The 17,390-nt window shown below is 46.4% G+C and overlaps 1 protein-coding gene across 1 annotated transcript in view; it reads right to left on the bottom strand.

Moving 5' to 3' along the window:
* Nucleotides 1-1,603: 1,603 nt before the first annotated feature.
* MOGAT2 (monoacylglycerol O-acyltransferase 2) overlaps nucleotides 1,604-17,390 on the bottom strand; it is a 28,697-nt gene continuing 12,910 nt past the window's right edge. Inside the window, exons 2-6 of the mRNA XM_023943946.2 lie at nucleotides 16,976-17,154; nucleotides 7,093-7,297; nucleotides 5,504-5,678; nucleotides 5,159-5,358; nucleotides 1,604-3,211 (exon numbers count right to left, since the gene is read on the bottom strand). Of these exons, the coding sequence (XP_023799714.1) occupies nucleotides 3,057-3,211; nucleotides 5,159-5,358; nucleotides 5,504-5,678; nucleotides 7,093-7,297; nucleotides 16,976-17,154 (914 nt within the window). The 3' untranslated portion in view covers nucleotides 1,604-3,056. The remainder of the gene's footprint in view (nucleotides 3,212-5,158; nucleotides 5,359-5,503; nucleotides 5,679-7,092; nucleotides 7,298-16,975; nucleotides 17,155-17,390) is intronic.

Genomic DNA, 17,390 nt, shown 5'->3' with positions numbered 1-17,390 from the left:
TTTCACTCAGAGACAGCTCAGAGAGAAGCTCTGGCCTCTTGAGATGGGACCTCTCATTGTGCTGAGCTCCCTCAGCTCCTGAGGCAGCAAGGATGCCTATGAATTATTGTTCTTAATGTTGTATTTAACACAAACCCAGGCACTTACCTCTCCCTCCTGGGCTATATAGGTCCCCAAGGGATCAAGGGTATTTTCCAGTCTGTGAGATAAAACTGACCTTGAAAGGAAGCCAGTTACGTACAGCCAACACTCTCCTCTGACTCCTCCTCTCCAGCATTGTGGTCTTTCTTCACCTTTGGATCTCTCTGACCACCCCAACAGCTTTCAGACAGCTCCAGCATCCTCCTTCCCTTGCCTCCAGGAGATTTTTTCCTGACCACCCATTTTCTGCCTTTTCTCTCTCAGAATGGTAACACAAGCCAGGAAGGTGAGGGGTCAGCCCACCTCTCAAGCAGGCGTGTCTTCCACACCAGGGGCATCACTGTGACAGCCCCAAAAGGATAAGACTGAGGCCTCTGTGGACAATTGCAAACACACCTTCTAATGTGGCTCCTCACTGATGTAGAAGTCCCTCCTACTGACCAAACCCCTCTTGTCAGTACCAATGTCTGCCATCCTTCTCTGTGACTTTGCATCCTGCCCCTCTCCATTTCCTACACCCCCAAAATATCACCACATCTCCACAAATCCCCTTCCTCCCCTCACTGCTGATTTTCACCCCAACAGCAGCACCCTCACTCTCTATCCCCTTGCATCAAGATCTCAGCTCCTCATCCTCACCTCTGGAGACCTCCCCCATCCCCACAACATCCTGTGATGCTGGGGACATCCCCATCACTCACTTCCCTCTGGCACTGATCCCCACTGGGATGTTTCCAGAAGGTCATGGCAACATCCTTGAGGTCTGTGAGTGGATGGCCAAGTAAAAGGAATGGCAGAAGAAAGGATAGAGAAAATAACCTGGAGCCAGGGTAAAGCTTGGATGGTAATGAACTCCGAGAGAAAGGGGTGGGAGATGTATATTTTTTTTGTTTGTTTCTGGTGCAGAAAATCTTCCTCCTGCTTGGGCACCTCTGTCCTTAACTAAGAACAAAGGAAAAGAAAAATGGAAAGCAAGCAAGAAATCAGAGCACGTGACCTGTTTTATTGGATTGGATTAAGTGTGGGATTATAGGAGTGTTTAGAATATTGAGCAGGTCTCCATTAAATTCTTCCTTGCTGCTGCTTTTTTTCTGGAAATGGGAGGCATTTGCACGGGGTTATTCAGATTAAGAATGTGGTGAAATCTTTACAGCCTTGGTCAAGACAGGAGGCAGGAAAGGAAACAAACCTCAGTGATGGCCTGGTATTGTCAGCCGAGACAGTTTTCAATTTTTTAACAAGTTTTTCCTCTTAAATGCACTTCTTGCAGTTTCAGGAACAAAAAATAAAGTTCCTGTGATCTGCAAGATTTTTGGTGGCTCCTTGCAAGTGAGGAGTAGGATGTGAGGAAGAGAAAGAAATGAAGGGAGGGAGAAAGAAGAAAAAGATAAAAGCATCAGGGCTCTGTAAGGATGAACTTCCCAGCTAGCTTCCTGCCACCTGAAACTTCCACACTGCAAAATCCCATTAAATGCAAAGTTTAATGAAGTGCTGGATATCAAAAAGAAACAGCTATTTAAAGCCTCGATCACCTGCCAAATGTGGCTCCCCCAAACCCCAATAGATATTTCTGGCCCAAATCACTTTTCCCTTCCCCCATATCCTGGTCATGCTCCTCTTTCCTAAGAAAATGGTCTCATTTCTAAAACAAAATGCACAGTGACCTGCTACCATAGCTGATAATTGGGCATGTTCCTATGCAGGGTTGTCTGGGATAAACCAATCAAACTGGAAGCAGGACTCCCAGAGCCCCAGTATAGTGAACCCTTTGGATAAGTCCCTAGACATTATAAATTTATTTCTGATTTGCATTTCTAAATTAATTATGAAATAATGTATTCAGAGCAGGCAGCTGAGGGATAGCTGCAGTGCCAGGTGTAGATGGGGCTGTGGTGGCAAGAGCTGGAGGCAAGAGGCAGCTGCCAACCCTTTGCAAAACAAAAGGGCCCAGGGACCTTTGGCACAGCCAGGGACATGGATGTACCAACACAGCAGGAGCCCAGGACTCAGCGAGAAGAGCCCAGACTTTCCCCCACACTCAGATAATAAGGGCACATAAGCTGAGGGTTTCTTTTTTTTTGGAGATTCCTTATCACTTCTGGAGGCTCCCACCCCAAGCTGTTATTTTGTTCTTGCATGATTAAATTATTTGAAGTATCCAGATGTCTGAGACTGCTATAGGAAACCAGGGGTTGAGCCAGTAAGGAACTGAGCCAGTCTGAGTGTGGAGTGTGGAGCTGCTAAGGGGCCTCAGTTGCAGCTCAGGTGGTGTGAGTGTGACTGCCAGAGTGGCTCCTGATTTCTTTATAATAATTAGAAATATTTTAATTTCTTTTTCACCAGTGGGTTATGGCATCATGCTGCTGAGGGTGCTTGGCATCATGCTAGGCATATGACCTTTCCGATAAACTGTACTTGAGGTGGTGAGAAAAGACCCTAGAGTAATTAAAAGCATGAAGTGCACCAAACAAACAATGTTCATTTGTTGATCTAGATGAATTATATTTTTAAAAGCATATGCCTTCAATGCAAGTTATGGCTCATTGTCCCATTTCAAAATGAAAATTATGAAAAGGAAATAATGTCAGTAATTCAGATATGCCTGGAAATATCTGTATAAACTGGCATCCATGCCAGACTAGAAGTGTTAGTTTTGTGCTGGGGAGTTTCAGTCAGTTGTGCTGACCACAGATGGGATTCTTTTTTGCTTCTCTTTTATATCTTTTATGTGTTCTACATGGAGAGAAAAAAAAAACATGGCTCTACACCCATGCAAATACTGGGAAAATCAAGCTCTTTTCCCTACACTATGTAGACTACATGTTAACTGTGACTATATTGAGGTTGTGAAGTAGTTCCAGAGAAGGGGGAAACTTGGAGCTTCATCTCCATGGTTTCACCTTGCTTGAGGCACTCTATATAAATTCCAGGTGGCTTTCTTCTGGGATATTATATTTAGCTTTGTGCTTCTCAAAGAGGTTGGACAATTCATTTAGGTATTTTTGATGGACTTGATCAACTTCTTCCTCCGAGGGTTCGTGCCTCTTCTGCACTGGAATTGGCTTCCCAACTGGAAAAGAAGCACAGGTGTTAGGAGGAGCCAATGTCAGGTACTGCTGAACACCTTGCTCACACTAGCACAGAGCTGAGGGCAGCCTCTCCAGGATGGACACATCAGTATCACCAGTTATTTCCTGGAGCCTGGGAGATAGCACAGCCAAGGAGGGATGGTGGCTCAGATCCTGACCAAGCTCTTGGTCTCCAGGATCACACTGGTCCTTGCCTCAGTTTACCCATCTGCAAAGTTGGTTAAAGACCCTCTGTGTAGCCTTCTGAAGTAAGAAGTGCTGTATCCCAGTGCAGTCCCAAGAGTGCTTCTCACATCTCAGACGTGCTGCAGATAAACATAATATGAAGACAGGATAATACTTGGTTTGGGCTTTCCAAGTTGTTTCCACATGACCCTGGGAATCTGCATTGCAAATGGAGAATGTGAGGAACAGGGGAGCCCCACACTATTGAAAAACACTTGCAGTAAAGGTGCTTCTACTTTGATCAGATTAAAGATTCTGTGAAATATCTGATCTTTATTAGGAACCAAGTACTTACTTATCTTTTAAAAATCATGTTTTATTCAACAGAAAATCTAGTTATTTTGATTCCTATCTCTAGAAGAGCCTTTCCATCTCCTAGAGCTGCCAGGACCAGGTACCTGGCAGGGGACAGACAAGATCCATGAGATACCTCTCTTGCTCTGGTCTCTTACTCAAATTGTTTTCGCCAAGTGGCAGAGGGTTTCAACATCTTTTAAGGCTATTCTTCATCCAATTAATGATGAGCCAATGTGATACCACACAGCTCATAAAACCATTGAGACAATCCAAACAGGCTGTAATACAATTAGAAGTAATTGCTGGTTGTCAAACTTAATCAGTGGTGCCATTCCAAATAGCATTTTTAATTACATTAATTCACAGAGCGTCAGCCACACTGGTGGGCCAAGCATGGAGATATTGAAAAACTTATTCAAAAACAAAGATTTTCTTGAAATTTGGTCTTCCATGGACATAGTCAATATGGTTCATCTTCCTCACATGCAAATAGGTTTGGATTTTCAGATATGACTGCACAGGACAGTGAGCAAACTTACAAACTGCTTGAGTGTTCAGAGAATCACAGAATGATTTGTCTTGGGAGTGACCTTAAAGATCATCTCATTCCAACCCCCTGCCATGAATAGGGACACCCTTCACTAGACCAGGTTGCTCTAAGCCCCGTCCCAGCTGCCCTTGAACACTTTCAGAGAAGAGAGGCAGCCACAGCTTCTCTTGGCAACCCGTGCCAGGGCCTCACAGCCATGAATTTCTTCCCAGTATCCATCTAACCCTGCTATCCTGTTACTCCATGCCCTTGTCCAAAATCCCCCTTCAAATTCCCTTCAAATATGCCCTTCAAATTCCCCCTTTATTGGAGGCCACTTAGGCACTGGCAGGGGCTCTAAGGTCTCCCTGGAGCCTTCTCTTCTCCAGGCAGAGCATACCCAGCTCTCCCAGCCTGTCACCCAAATGCTCCAAGCCCTTGGTTGTCAGAATAGGGGCAGAACACTCTCCCTTAAACCTGCTGGTCCTACTTTTGTTTGTAAAACTGCCTTGGAAGGTATTTAACACAACTCAACTGCAGTGTTTTTTGTCACCTGTTTTTTTGTGGTGTTGGGGTAATCTGCATCTCACAGGAGTGATGAGGTTGGCCACATTTTTGCTCTGGGGCTTTTCCCAACACAGCCCAGAGGGCCTGGGATCTGTCATGAGATCAAACCAGATTACCAAACCAGTCTGACACAGGAACAATTTAGAACGCTGCTTTGCAGCACCTTTCTAGCCCACCACTGTTTGTGCTCTCTGGCATGATGCTTCAGCCTGGCCAGAGGATGACACAGCCCAGGGACTGTCCCTGTTTTCCCAGTTTGGCCAGCCTAAGCGTGTCTGGCATCACATCAGAGTTCTGTGGATTGACTCACCCACGGTGCAGATGGGCCGTCGGTAGGGTATCAGCCCAAAGCTGTACTGGAAGATGCCTCGTGCATGGAAGAGGGGAAGGGAGATGCCCATGATCTGCTGGAGACAGTACTGAATCCTCCTCAGCCAGGAGCCCTTAGGATTCTTCACCTGATCAAAGACATTGTTCTCCCCAAAGGAAAAGGCAGGGACCAGGGGTGTGCTGCAGGGAGTCAAAACCAATAGGGTGTCATGATTAGCAAAGCCCACTCCAAAACCCTTTTGTTCTTCTCCAAAACACCCCATTAACCAGCCACAGAGCCGAGCAGGTCTCCCTCAGCACCCCGGGACCCCACACCCTGCATTACCCATGCTGGATGGCCAGGCGCACAAATCCCTTCCTGTTCTTCAGCAGCAAGGTGAAGGATCCTGGATGGGCATCCAGTGCCTCCTGGGCCCCACCAACAATGATGGCCAGCAAGTTCCCACCCTCTGGCTTCTGCAGCACGTATGATGCACTCTCCTTGTCAGAGGGGATGAGGCCTGGAGAGCAGAGAGGAATTAAATGTAAAACCCAGCTGTCTGTGGTTTGCTCTGGACCTTTTTTCCCCATAACCCATCTCTGGAGAGATGCTGAACACTTCATATTCAGACTTGAAAACCCCAGCCCAATTCCCTTTAAAGGTACTAGATTTGCCTAGAGCTCTGCTGGATGAGTACACAATAATCCATTTGCTGTCTGGCTCAGAAGTGAGAAGTGAGGGAAAAATATTAGGAAAAAAAATAAACGGGGAACTAGCTGCGCTTGAGCTCTAGGTAAAATCTGTTTCAATTTGTTGTCAAGTGAGATCACATCCAATTCTGAATAATTCTAAAGTCAGAGAAACGTTTGCTTCAGGTCAAAACACACATACTTTTCAGTGGATGGCGCTAATTAAAAATGGAATTTGATGATGGATTTGGTCCTTTGATGTTATTTACTTGAATAAGATAGAAATCTTTAATTCCAAAATGACAAAGCAATGTTGTTTTGACTATTTTTAAAAAAAAAGTCCTTGTTTCAGGGGCTAAAATAATTTGCATATTAAAACCTCACTGTGAAATGGATTCAATAGACCTGAGCATTATGTACCCAACTCCAACATTACAGTGATTAAACCTTCCTTCACCTGGGCCATAGGTCTCTCATATATCTCACTGTTTGGATTTCTCACTCTCCACGTAAATACTCTAGCAGCAGGAACCAGAGTTTTTGTGGGAAACTGGGTAATGGATGCTTTGGGGTACATCAGATGGAACTGGATGCCTATGTTTAGCCTATTGAATTCTGCCCACAGTCAGCTGGAGAAGCTGAATTGCCAAGCCCACTGATGAGAGATGGAGATCATCCTGCTGGTGTCCAAAATTCTCTCAAAACTGCCTTTTCACCTCTCTCTGTTTAATTTTTACCTATCCCTTTTTGAATTCCTTTTCACTACATCTTCTCCACCGCCACATTCCATTGCAGCAGCATGAGCTACTATTTTCATCCTCTGTCCCTAGATACTGCTTCCCTGGAAGCAGCAGATGCTTCAGAAAAAGTTTTCTCCTCACAGTTTCAAGCCTGAATATAATTTTTATGGAAAGAAATACAGAAACATCCTGGCCTGCAGCTCACAGCATTTCTGTTCACAGTTTGCTCTGCATTTTGCTGTTACACAGCACCTGGCACAGTGATGCCCTGAGCACAGAGACCATTTATGAAGTTGAACAAGAGAGATAAAAGCAAGGAGGGCAATTTTTAACTTCAGAAGTTTTGGGTTGCCATCTCAAATAGCTGTGTCCCTGAATGGGATCCAGTTGGCTCCAGATGAGGGAAAACAGATCCTTGACTCCTCTTCCCCATGCATCTTCACTCTGTGTTCCTCAAAAAAGGACCCACACATACCACTGCTTGCCAGAGGCCCGTGTTCCTTACCTCCACTCATCAAATAATCCCTGAAGAACGGGAAGCGAAACCACAGGGAAAGCATCATCAGGTGGGGGGTGATGCCTGGGAAGAGTGTGGAAAAGCCAGATGCCTCTGTGCAGAAATTGATAAAGGCTCCAACTGCCAGGACTCCGTGGGGATGAAATCCCAGCAGGTAGTTCTGCCGAGGGTCCAGCTCTGCTGTCTTCATCAACTAGAGGCAGGGATGAAGTCAAAAAGGGGCCAGAGTTAGTGCTGTAATCTCAGCAGGGTGGAACACTGGCTATGGAGAGCAGATAAGGCATTCCTGGAGGGGAGTGTCTTGCACCCACCATGCCTTTCTATTGGGAAAGGTCAACTGGAACAATTCCCTCATTTTCAACTGAGATGTATTTCATTGCCCATATTTCCATCTCCTCCTACCCACTGGCCTAAAATGACTTTTCTAATGGCACAGTTCCTTATGTAGCCTAGAACTGGTCTAGGTGCTGTTGGGAACCAACTTTGTTTAAAATATCCTCCAACACATTTTCTAATAAGGGGGAAAAAGCGAGAAAAGGGTGATTTCTTTCACACAGTACCACTTGATCCCACAACCAGAACTGTAGAGGGAGTACATAATCACTCTGGTAGACCTACTACACAGTGCAAGCACATGTCACACACAACAATTTGGTGTGGATCAAAGGTTTATCCTGTCCAGAAGCACGTGCCAGGTGATTCTAGGATGTTTACACACACGGTAAGTTGAAATCTAATTCCCAGACATCTAACTGAGAAGCTGATGGTTTTCTTCCCACTGGGGAAAGCCTGCAGGATGCCAGCTGTTTGTGCCTGTGTTGGGTGCCCAGATCCATCAAGGAGCAATGGATGTCTGTCCAAGGCTACTGTGACTTTAGCAGGAGGGAACAGGGAATGCCCATGTCAAGCATTTTAGGGATGGGCAGCATGGATTGCAGATACAGTGCAGTTCATGGCCTGCCCTTGAGGGCTGGCTAAGCAGCTTGTTAAAACCCTCAGCCGATCTGAAAGTGATATTGAAGCTTCAGATATACTACATGAGAGAATGGGTACCAAACAGAACAAGAGGGAATGGTTAAAGGGAGATAAGGGACAACTGGGATTTGAGCTCCATTACACTTGTTATGGGCTGCCCAGGGGAGAGGAGCTGGTGTGACAAAGCCACCCTCCAGCTCTGGTGCCAAGAAGACCTCGCATGCCAACATGCAATGAGCCAGCATGTGCACAGCCCAGGCAGAAGCAGGCAAAACTGAGTGCTGACAGCTCTGCACCATTTCTGTGGATGCTGAGGACCCTCACAGTAGCAAGGAAGGATGAACCTTTCCAAGGTTAGTCGTCACATCATTTCCTCACTGAAAGGGTGGTCAGACATTGAAACAAGATGACTGGGGAAGTGGTGGGACCACAATCCCTGAAATTATTCAGAAAATATGATGTGGCACTTGGGGACATGATTAAGTGGTGTTTGTGATGGTACTGGGGAGCAGTTGGACTCAATGGTCTTAGAGGGCTTTTCCAACCTGAACAATTCTGTGATTCTGTCATCACAGAGCCACCATGCCTTTCCAGACAACTCAAAGGCATTTGTGCTCAAGAATGACCAAAGCCCTATGCATTTCAGTGTCACCCCTCCAAATACCCTGATTCCATCTGCACTCGGTGCAGTTAATGGTGCATGTGTTTTCCTAGAAGCAACTAGAACTGCAGGTTAACCATGACAGTGTATTTTACTTTCTTCCATCATGGCTCATTTTCCACCTGTCTGAAAGCACTATTGACTGTACATGTGCCCATTCAAGCACCTGCTCCTAATGAAGGGAATGGACAAACAAAAGTCCCACTGCTGCCCAGGTGCAGAGGTCTCTAGGCAGGAAGAGAGGCAGATGGCTGAATCACTAAGTGCCCAAGGCCCCTTCCACCATTTGCTCTTTTTTGAGTAATCTCAGCTCGCATCAATGTTTCCTGCATTCATCTTCAGCTTCCAAACGACCTTTCTCAGGCCTGTTGGAAACTGCTACATTTCTGGCTCTGTGTGTACAGGGAGACAAGAAGGGGGAAGGCCGGTGTAAGAAGGCAGCCACTGAGTGGTCAAATTGCCTTGATGGGAGAGTTCACCTCTCGTAAGACACCACACATCTGTAAAAACACTCCCTAGGAAACATCCAGCTGCTATCTTGGTGCTCATCCCAGTGAAAGAAGAGGGAGGAGCAGAAAGGAAATAACAAAGGATAGTGCTTGGAGTAGTAACACGAGGGAGAATGCTTTTAAATTAAGCTATGAGGACTATTCTATGAGACTAGCTATGAGGAAATTTTTATGATGAGAATAGTGAGGCCCTGGCACAGGTTGCCCAGAGAAGCTGTGGCTTCCCCATTCTTGAAAGTGTTCATGGCCAGGTTGGATAGGGTTTAGAGAAACCTGGCCTAGTGGAAGGTGTCCTCATTCAAACAAGGATGAGCCCCTTCCAACCCAAACAATTTTGTGATTCTGTGGTAAGACATGATCCTGGGCACCTGGCTCTGGATGGCCCTGCTTGAGCAGTGGGTTGGGTATGTTGACCTCTAGAGTTCTCTTCCAATGTCACCCCAGTCTTTGAATCTTTTTTTTTGACTCCCTGCTCTAAACCAGGCAGCTGGAGGGTAACAGCTGAGTTCCTCAGGATTTGGTGGATCTGGGTAATATTTCTGCAAGAGCTGTTCCCTGCAGTAGCCTTGGGACAGAAAGTCCTCATTTTATCACAGAGTCCTCTCACATCTGGATGATTTTGCCAAAACTCTGAGAAATCAGAGCTTGTACAAGACTGAGAAGGAAATCTGTAACAGAGGAGAAACTTGGGCAAAGTCACTTAACCATAGGTCTAGACCCTACACTGCCATTTTCCCTCTGGAAACTCTTCAACACAGAAACTCCATCTTCTCTTCTGGATTGTTCTCACTGTCTCACTCCTTCTCTCTCCACCTGGCAGAGGTCCATTCCCAAACTTCTGGGAAAGTTAATAATGTGACTCTGTACAGCCTCCCCCTCCTGCTGTCCAGCCAAACTGCCTAATGGAACTGGATTTGAGGTGTCAAGGAGTGGGACTATCCTCCATCCTGACATCTTTGGAAGGAGGGTCAGGTCTCTCAGGAAGTGTTTAAGGGGGCTGCTAGATTATGTAGGGAAAAAAATAGAGAGGCCAAAGCTCACTTTGAACTCAAAATGGCAACTTCTGTAAAGGACAATAAAAAAATGTTTTTACAAATATATTAACAGCAAGAGAAAAGGGAAGACCAACCTTTGTTCTTTATTGGATAAGGGAGGGAACTTAGTAACTGCAGATGAGGAGAAGGCAGAAGTGCTTAATACCTTCTTCGCATCAGTCTTTAGTGGGAAAGCAACTTGCCCCCAGAACAACTGTCCTCCTGGGACAGCATGGTCCCCCTGTTATCCAAGAGGAGGCAGTCAGAGAACTGCTGAGCCACTTGGATGTTCATAAATCTATGGGAGCAGATGGGATCCATCCCAGAGTGATGAGGAGCTGGCAGCTGAACTTGTGGAGCCACTCTCCATCATTTACCAGCAGTCCTGGCTCACTGGGGAGGTTCCAAATGACTGGAAGCTGGCCAGTGTGACACCCATTCACAAAAAGGGTGGGAAGGAGGATCCTGATAATCATAGGCCACTCAGCCTGACCTGGTAAGGTAATGGAACAGTTTATACTGAGTGTCATCACACAGCACTTACAACATGGCCAGGGTATCAGACCCAGCCAGCAGGGGTTTAGGAGAGGTAGGTCATGTTTGCCAACCTGGTCTCCTTTTATGACCAGGTAGATGTTGGACAGGCTGTGGATGCTGTGTGTTTGGACTTCAGCAAGGCCTTAGACACTGTCCCCCACAGCACACCCCTGGAAAAGCTGTCAGCCCTCAGCTTGGGCAGGAGCACTCTGTGCTGGGTGAGGAACTGGCTGGATGGCCCAGAGAGTGGTGGTGAACGGTGCTGCATCCAGCTGGGGGCCAGTGAACAGTGGTGTCCCTCAGGGGGCTGTGCTGGGGCCAGGTCTGTTCAGTATTTATATTGATGACATGGATGAGGGTATTGAGTCCTTCAAATTTGCAGATGACACTAAGCTGGGAGCGTGTGTCAATCTGTTGGAAGGTAGGAGAGCTCTGCAGAGAGACCTGAAACATTTAGATGAATGGTCGAAGTCCAATGGGATGAAATTTATTAAGTCCAAGTGCCGAGTCCTGCATTTTGGTCACAATAATCCCCTGCAGCGTTACAGGTTGGGGACAGTGTGGCTGGACAGTGCCCAGGCAGAAAGGGACCTGGGGGTTCTGGTGACAGCAGCTGAATATGAGCCAGCCCTGTGCCCTGGTGGCCAAGAGGGCCAATGGCTCCTGGCCTGGATCAGGATGTGGTCAGCAGGAGCAGGGAGCTCATTCTTCCCCTGTACTCAGCACTGGTGAGGCCACACCTGGAGTGCTGTGTCCAGTTCTGGGCCCCTCAGTTTGGGAAGGATGTTGAGATGCTGGAGTGTGTCCAGAGGAGGCAGCAAGGCTGGTGAGGGGCTGGGAACACAAACCCTGTGAGGAATGGCTCAGGTTGTTTAGCCTGGAGAAAAGGAGACTCAGAGGTGGCCTGTCACTCTCAGGTGGGGGTCGGTCTCTTTCACCAGACAGCCACTGACAGAAGTGACAGAACGAGAGGACACAGTCTCAAGTTGCGCCAAGGGAAATTTAGGTTGGATGTTAGGAAAAAGTTCTTCACTGAAAGAGTAATAAAATACTGGAATGGTCTGTCTGGGGAGGTGGTGGAGTCACCATCCCTGGATGTGTTTAAAAAAAGACTGGATGTGGCACTCGGTGCCATGGTTTAGTTGAGGTATTAGGGCATGGGTTGGACTCGATGATCTTGAAGGTCTCTTCCAACCTAGTGATTCTGGGATTCTGGGATTCTGTAACAGAAGCTTCCAACCCTCCAACTGGAGTTTTTCCTCATGGTGTAGTTATGACCACAGCTGGCAGGGGCCTCTGGCCGCCCTAGCAAGGCAGAGCGATTCCCTCAGCTGGCGGAGTGAGGGAAGGAAGGAAATTGCTCCTTTTGCAAACTCGGGGCAGCGTTCGATCTCGGCACTACCAAGGAGCAGCTGGCAGAAGCAAGGGAAGCAGGCAGATTGGATGGTAGTGCCGAATTGCAGCGTAGCAAAGTCCTGGAGCTGAGTACACAAACTCCTGCAGCACGGCGCAACCGCTCTCCTCAATCCCCTTAGGAAAGGAGGAAAGGAAGGTAAGACCTCACCCCCACCACGACTCCAGTCCGAGTTCACAACTTGTGGTGACATCACGCCACAATTCCCAAAAAACTCTGAGGAGAAAAACCCACTCCCCCAGCCAAAAACTCCCCAACCCCACAACAACTCCACTGGAATGCCAGGAGACTTCTTTTTGTGTCTTGATCGCTAACTATTCACCCAAAAAGACGCCCCCTTCCAGCGTCTCCCTGATAACAACAGGAAGAAATTCACTGAGAAGCCTAAAAAAACCACAACAGTCCCCAAAATTATCTGAGACCTTTATTTGCTAGAACAGACTCATAACCCAAGTTGTGTGATCCAAAGGTGAGATGTCTTGTCTAAGCCAAACATCCAGCCCCAATTTTCAGTCAGTGAGAAAGATGGTGACTTCTGTTTGATGACTGTGGTAAAGATAGATTTTGTCAGGCTTATGCTTACACTTTCCCCATTCCACCTTCCTCATCTGAGGTCACCAAAGCACCTTGTCTGTATGAGGGAGGATGGTGACAGGACAATATGGGGCTGGGGAAAAAAAGCAGCGATGTCCATTCACTTGGCATGGGGACAGAATTTGTTTTTACTGTTAGTCTGGGTGTATTCTTCATTGTAAAGACGCACTGATAAATGATGAGGAAGGCATTATGAAAATGGAGATAGGGTTTGGGCAGCAGCAGACAGATTACTGACTTCTTTTTGAACATAGCATAGATAGGGCAGTTGACAGCATCCAAAGTCACTCTGTAGGCAACATCAACACAGCAGGCATCACAGGTTATCTGACATACTCTAGCTCAAACAGATTAATTTAAAACTTTTTGGTGTATTTTCCACAACATTATAATGCAACTGAGCTCAGCCATGTGTGAAGATGGAAATGAAGAATCATAGATCCATTTAGGTCATAAGAGCCCTCTGAGACCATCAAGTCCAACCATTACTCCAGCACTGCCAAGGCCACTGCTAAGCCATGTTCCCAAGTGCCACGTCTACACGATTTTGAAACAATTCCAGGCAAATTGAAGGACTACAATGAGAGCATATTTCAAAAATGAATAAATAAATTAAAAGGAAAATAAATAAATAAATTTTAATAAACAAACAAAACAAAAGCAGACTAGAATAGGTTTAAAATGCAGGGAAATTAAGCAGAAATAACTTCCCTGGGCAATGCATTGGACCCTGACTTGGTTTCTCACTGCAGTTTTTCTTATCCCTCTTTTAAAAACACTCAAGCTCGTTCAAGTCTGACTCTGATTTTCAAATCATTAATTAAAATGCAGTCAGTTCCAAGGGGGATAAATCCAACAACAAGTGGTACTTGTGCAAGGGTGGTGAAGTGCAAGTATGTGCAGAAGGTGCACCTTGCACACACTGTGGTGGCCTGGCTCAGCACTGGCATGCTCCATGTTCTGCAGCACACTACAAATTCACACTGCCCGGAAAGCAGATGCTCATCCCAACCTCCCTTAGCTTCCAAGACACCAACATGCACAGGGATCCCTTAAAAGCAGTGTTTAAAGCTGTTTCCTAAAATAAAAGAGCAGGCAGCACTTGCTGCCTCCAAACACTTGACCATACTAAGTTTGCTGCTGGGATCTGGTAGGATTAGGAGTCATACCTAATCTTCCCAGAAAGCCTAATTCTCCAGGGCTTAACAAACTCCATCTACACACAAATACAACCCAGAGTCCTGGATGCCAACACAGTCTGTGTCCCCAGATCTCACTTCCTTGTGTCCCTTGCACTTGGACTTTAGGTAAGTGGGGTTGTTCAGCCTGAGGAAGAAAAGGTGAGACCTTAGAGCCCCTGCCAGTGGCTCTAGCCTCCTGCTAAAGGAGCTCAAAGAGAGCTGGAGAGAGATTTTGGACAAGGGCCAGGAGGGATAGGACAAGGGTAATAGCTTCCCTCTGCCAGAGAGCAGGGTTAGACGGGATATTGGGCAGAAATTCTTGTCTGTGGGAATGGTGAGGCCCTGGCACAGGTTTCCCAGAGAAGCTGAGGCTGCCCCATCCCTGGAAATTTTCAAGACCAAATTGGTCAGGGTTTGGAGTGGAGCAAGCTGGTCTAGTGGAAGGTGTCCCTGCCCATGGTAGGGGGGTTAGAACTGCATGATCACTGAGGTCTCTTCCAACCCAAAACATTTTTTGATTCTACAATTCTATGACTGAGAAAATATTTTGGAGAAGCAGCATTATTTGATTTCTTGGTTATAATGCTGTCTATATTATATATTTTTTAAATATTTCTGCTGTCCTTTTGTGGAACTTCCTCTGTGTTCTCCCGGAGAAGTGGAGAGAAAGGTTCTGAGGAGCCCCCTGGGCCCTCACCCAGGGAGCTGCAGCCAGACCCCACACCATGCTCCCTCTGCTGGTGTTAGTGGTCCTGCTACAAGAAAGGACAGACAGAACGCAGTGAGGCATTCAGGTTCCATGTTCTTTAGAAAGGGAGAGGAGAAAGGTCGTTGCTGGGCTGAGATGGCAGCTAAATTTCAGCAGAGAGATTGGTCCAACACTTCACAAGTGGTGGCTTATGGCTAATACAAATAATTTGCAGAATATATCTTGCATATAGTTATTGCAGTCACATAAATCATTGAATTTCTGTATGGTTTGGGTTGGAATGTGATAAATAACAGAGAATATAAGTTTTCAATTCCCCTGAAGTTGCTGAATAGAGATTAAAGATTAACTAGCAAAAAAAAGATTAAATTATGTAAAGGTATGCACACTGGATGATAAATGTAGCTTAGCAGTGGAGGAACAGATAAAGAGGGCTACAGTGGTTTTTCTTGCAAGTTAGGTAACAAGAACCAACAGCACATACTCAAAGAAAAAGTTCAAGGAAAGGTCACATTTAAAATTGAATTATTCACTGAATAGGACCACCAGAGATCACTCCAGGATCATATAGTGATTTCCAATAGAAGGCAGATGCATGCAAATTAGTTCTAGGAAATGTGATGTTTATGTGTTAGCTAAGAGTCACGCTTTAATGAATATACATGATTATAATGTTGTAAAGCCTCACCAACCACATTAGATTAAAGGAGACATCTTTGCAATGTGTCCCACACAGATAAAGAATGCCTGCTTTCAAACACTTCAAATTATGTTAGAAAGTTTATTTTCTAACTGATTTCAGTATCAAAGGAACCCTAAAATTCCACTTCCTGCCATGGGAACAGACACTTTCCACTAGACCAGGTTTCTCCAAGCCCCATCCAACGGGGCCTTGGACACTTCCAGGAATGGGGCAACCACAGCTTTTCTGGGCAACCTGTACCATGGCTTCACCAACCTCACAGCCAAGAACTTCTTCCCAATATCCTATCTAAATCTACTCTCTTACAGTTTGAACCCATCCCCCCCTTGTTACATCACTACACTGATGAACAATCTCTCTCCATCTTCCCTATAGGGCCTCTTCAGATACTGGAAGGTGCTGTGTGGTGTCCACACAACCTTCTCCAGGATGAACAGCCCCAACTTTCTCAGCCATCTCTGTATGGCAGGTGCTCCAGTCCCCTTATCGACTTTGTGGCCTCTTCGGGACTTGCCCCAGAAGTGCCATTCAACCTTCTTACACTGGGGCACCAGAACTGTGCACAGAATTCCAGGGGTGATCTTATGAGAGCAGAGAAGAGGGTTATTTCTGTTTGAGCAAAAGCTGATGAGCATGTCATCTCTGGTCTTCACTTTGCCCTGGCTCCCCCTAATCCTTATCCCAGCCCCTACTCCATGCAGAATGGACTCTCAGGCTGGGTTGTTTTTGCCTTGGGGCTGGTAGGTTCTTTGGCTTTTTGGGCTCCCAACTTCATTATCCTGGACTGTAGCACTCAGCTTCTGACTCTAAGTGATCTCTGACCAGCTGGGTGCATCCCATCTAATATATTCCTAAAGGAATTACCTTAGAAATTCCCATTGCCTGATCTACCCTTGAAGCTTCCTTGCACAACCCATGAACTCTTCTGCTGCCTTGCTCAGATTTATACCAACTTGTGATGGCTCTGAGGCAGGACTTGCTGCTGCTGCATGCATCCATACCATGCCAAAGGGATACCAGATAACAGAGTAAGGGCAATGGCCAGCCACATGCATTAAGTAAATCAGGGAAATGTCTCAGATGTCCCTCTCAAGAGAACAGCAGCTCTGTGAGACTGCCCAGTGCACCCCCAGCTCTGCCCATCCATCCCCTTCCTCAGCAGAATGGGATACTGACATTGCCAGGCACCCAGGATATCTTAGATTTTGGTTAAAACTTGGCCCTGTGTCCACTGGGTAAATTCTGACCAACACTGGAGGGCAGGAATATTGTAATATAGACATGGAAAACAAAGGTGAGATTTCCCTAACAGCTGGAGTGCAACAAGGTTAAAAAGGTGCAGAATAGACAGCTGATTGAAGGACGCAGTTTTTAAAAATGGTAATCCTCATTTTTTACCGTGTCTTTGAGTAATCTGGGAGCTGGCAATATCATCCTTCAACACCAAACTCCTAGCACCCCATGCCATGACTGCTGGCCCCAGACTGTATTTAGACTCCAAGGACAAAGCTGGTCCCTGAGACACTGAAAAGCCAGTGGATTGGTGGCACTTACCGTGACGGGGAAATAGTCCTTCATGTACCTCCAGACGATGCCGTTCCGGAAGAAGTGGATCCGCCGCCCACCCTTCCTGGGTTTCTCCCTGTCTATCAACCACCATGCAGCATAGAGGGCACTGACCAGCCAAAAACGAGTGAAGAGGAGGGCGATGAAGGCAACTGTACAGCACTGTGCTGAAAGAAAAGCCAGCAGTGACTTGATAGTTGGGTTAGGTAGACTTTGGGAGAGGAGTGGTTCACTTGGAGAGGCATTTTGGTCCTGGGATGGAGCCTCCACTGGGCTTGCTGCTGAATTTATCAGTGTGAAGGCACCTCTGATGCAGAATTGGTTTGTTTTCTACCTGCCCCAGGAACCTGAAAAGACACCAGTCACCTCCCTTGTAGCCACCATGTCCCCCTCTTCCCAAAAG

This window comes from Cyanistes caeruleus, chromosome 3 (assembly GCF_971803275.1).
Source record: "Cyanistes caeruleus chromosome 3, bCyaCae1.hap1.1, whole genome shotgun sequence".
Lineage (NCBI taxonomy): Eukaryota > Metazoa > Chordata > Aves > Passeriformes > Paridae > Cyanistes > Cyanistes caeruleus.
This window is presented reverse-complemented; position numbering and strand designations above follow the sequence as displayed.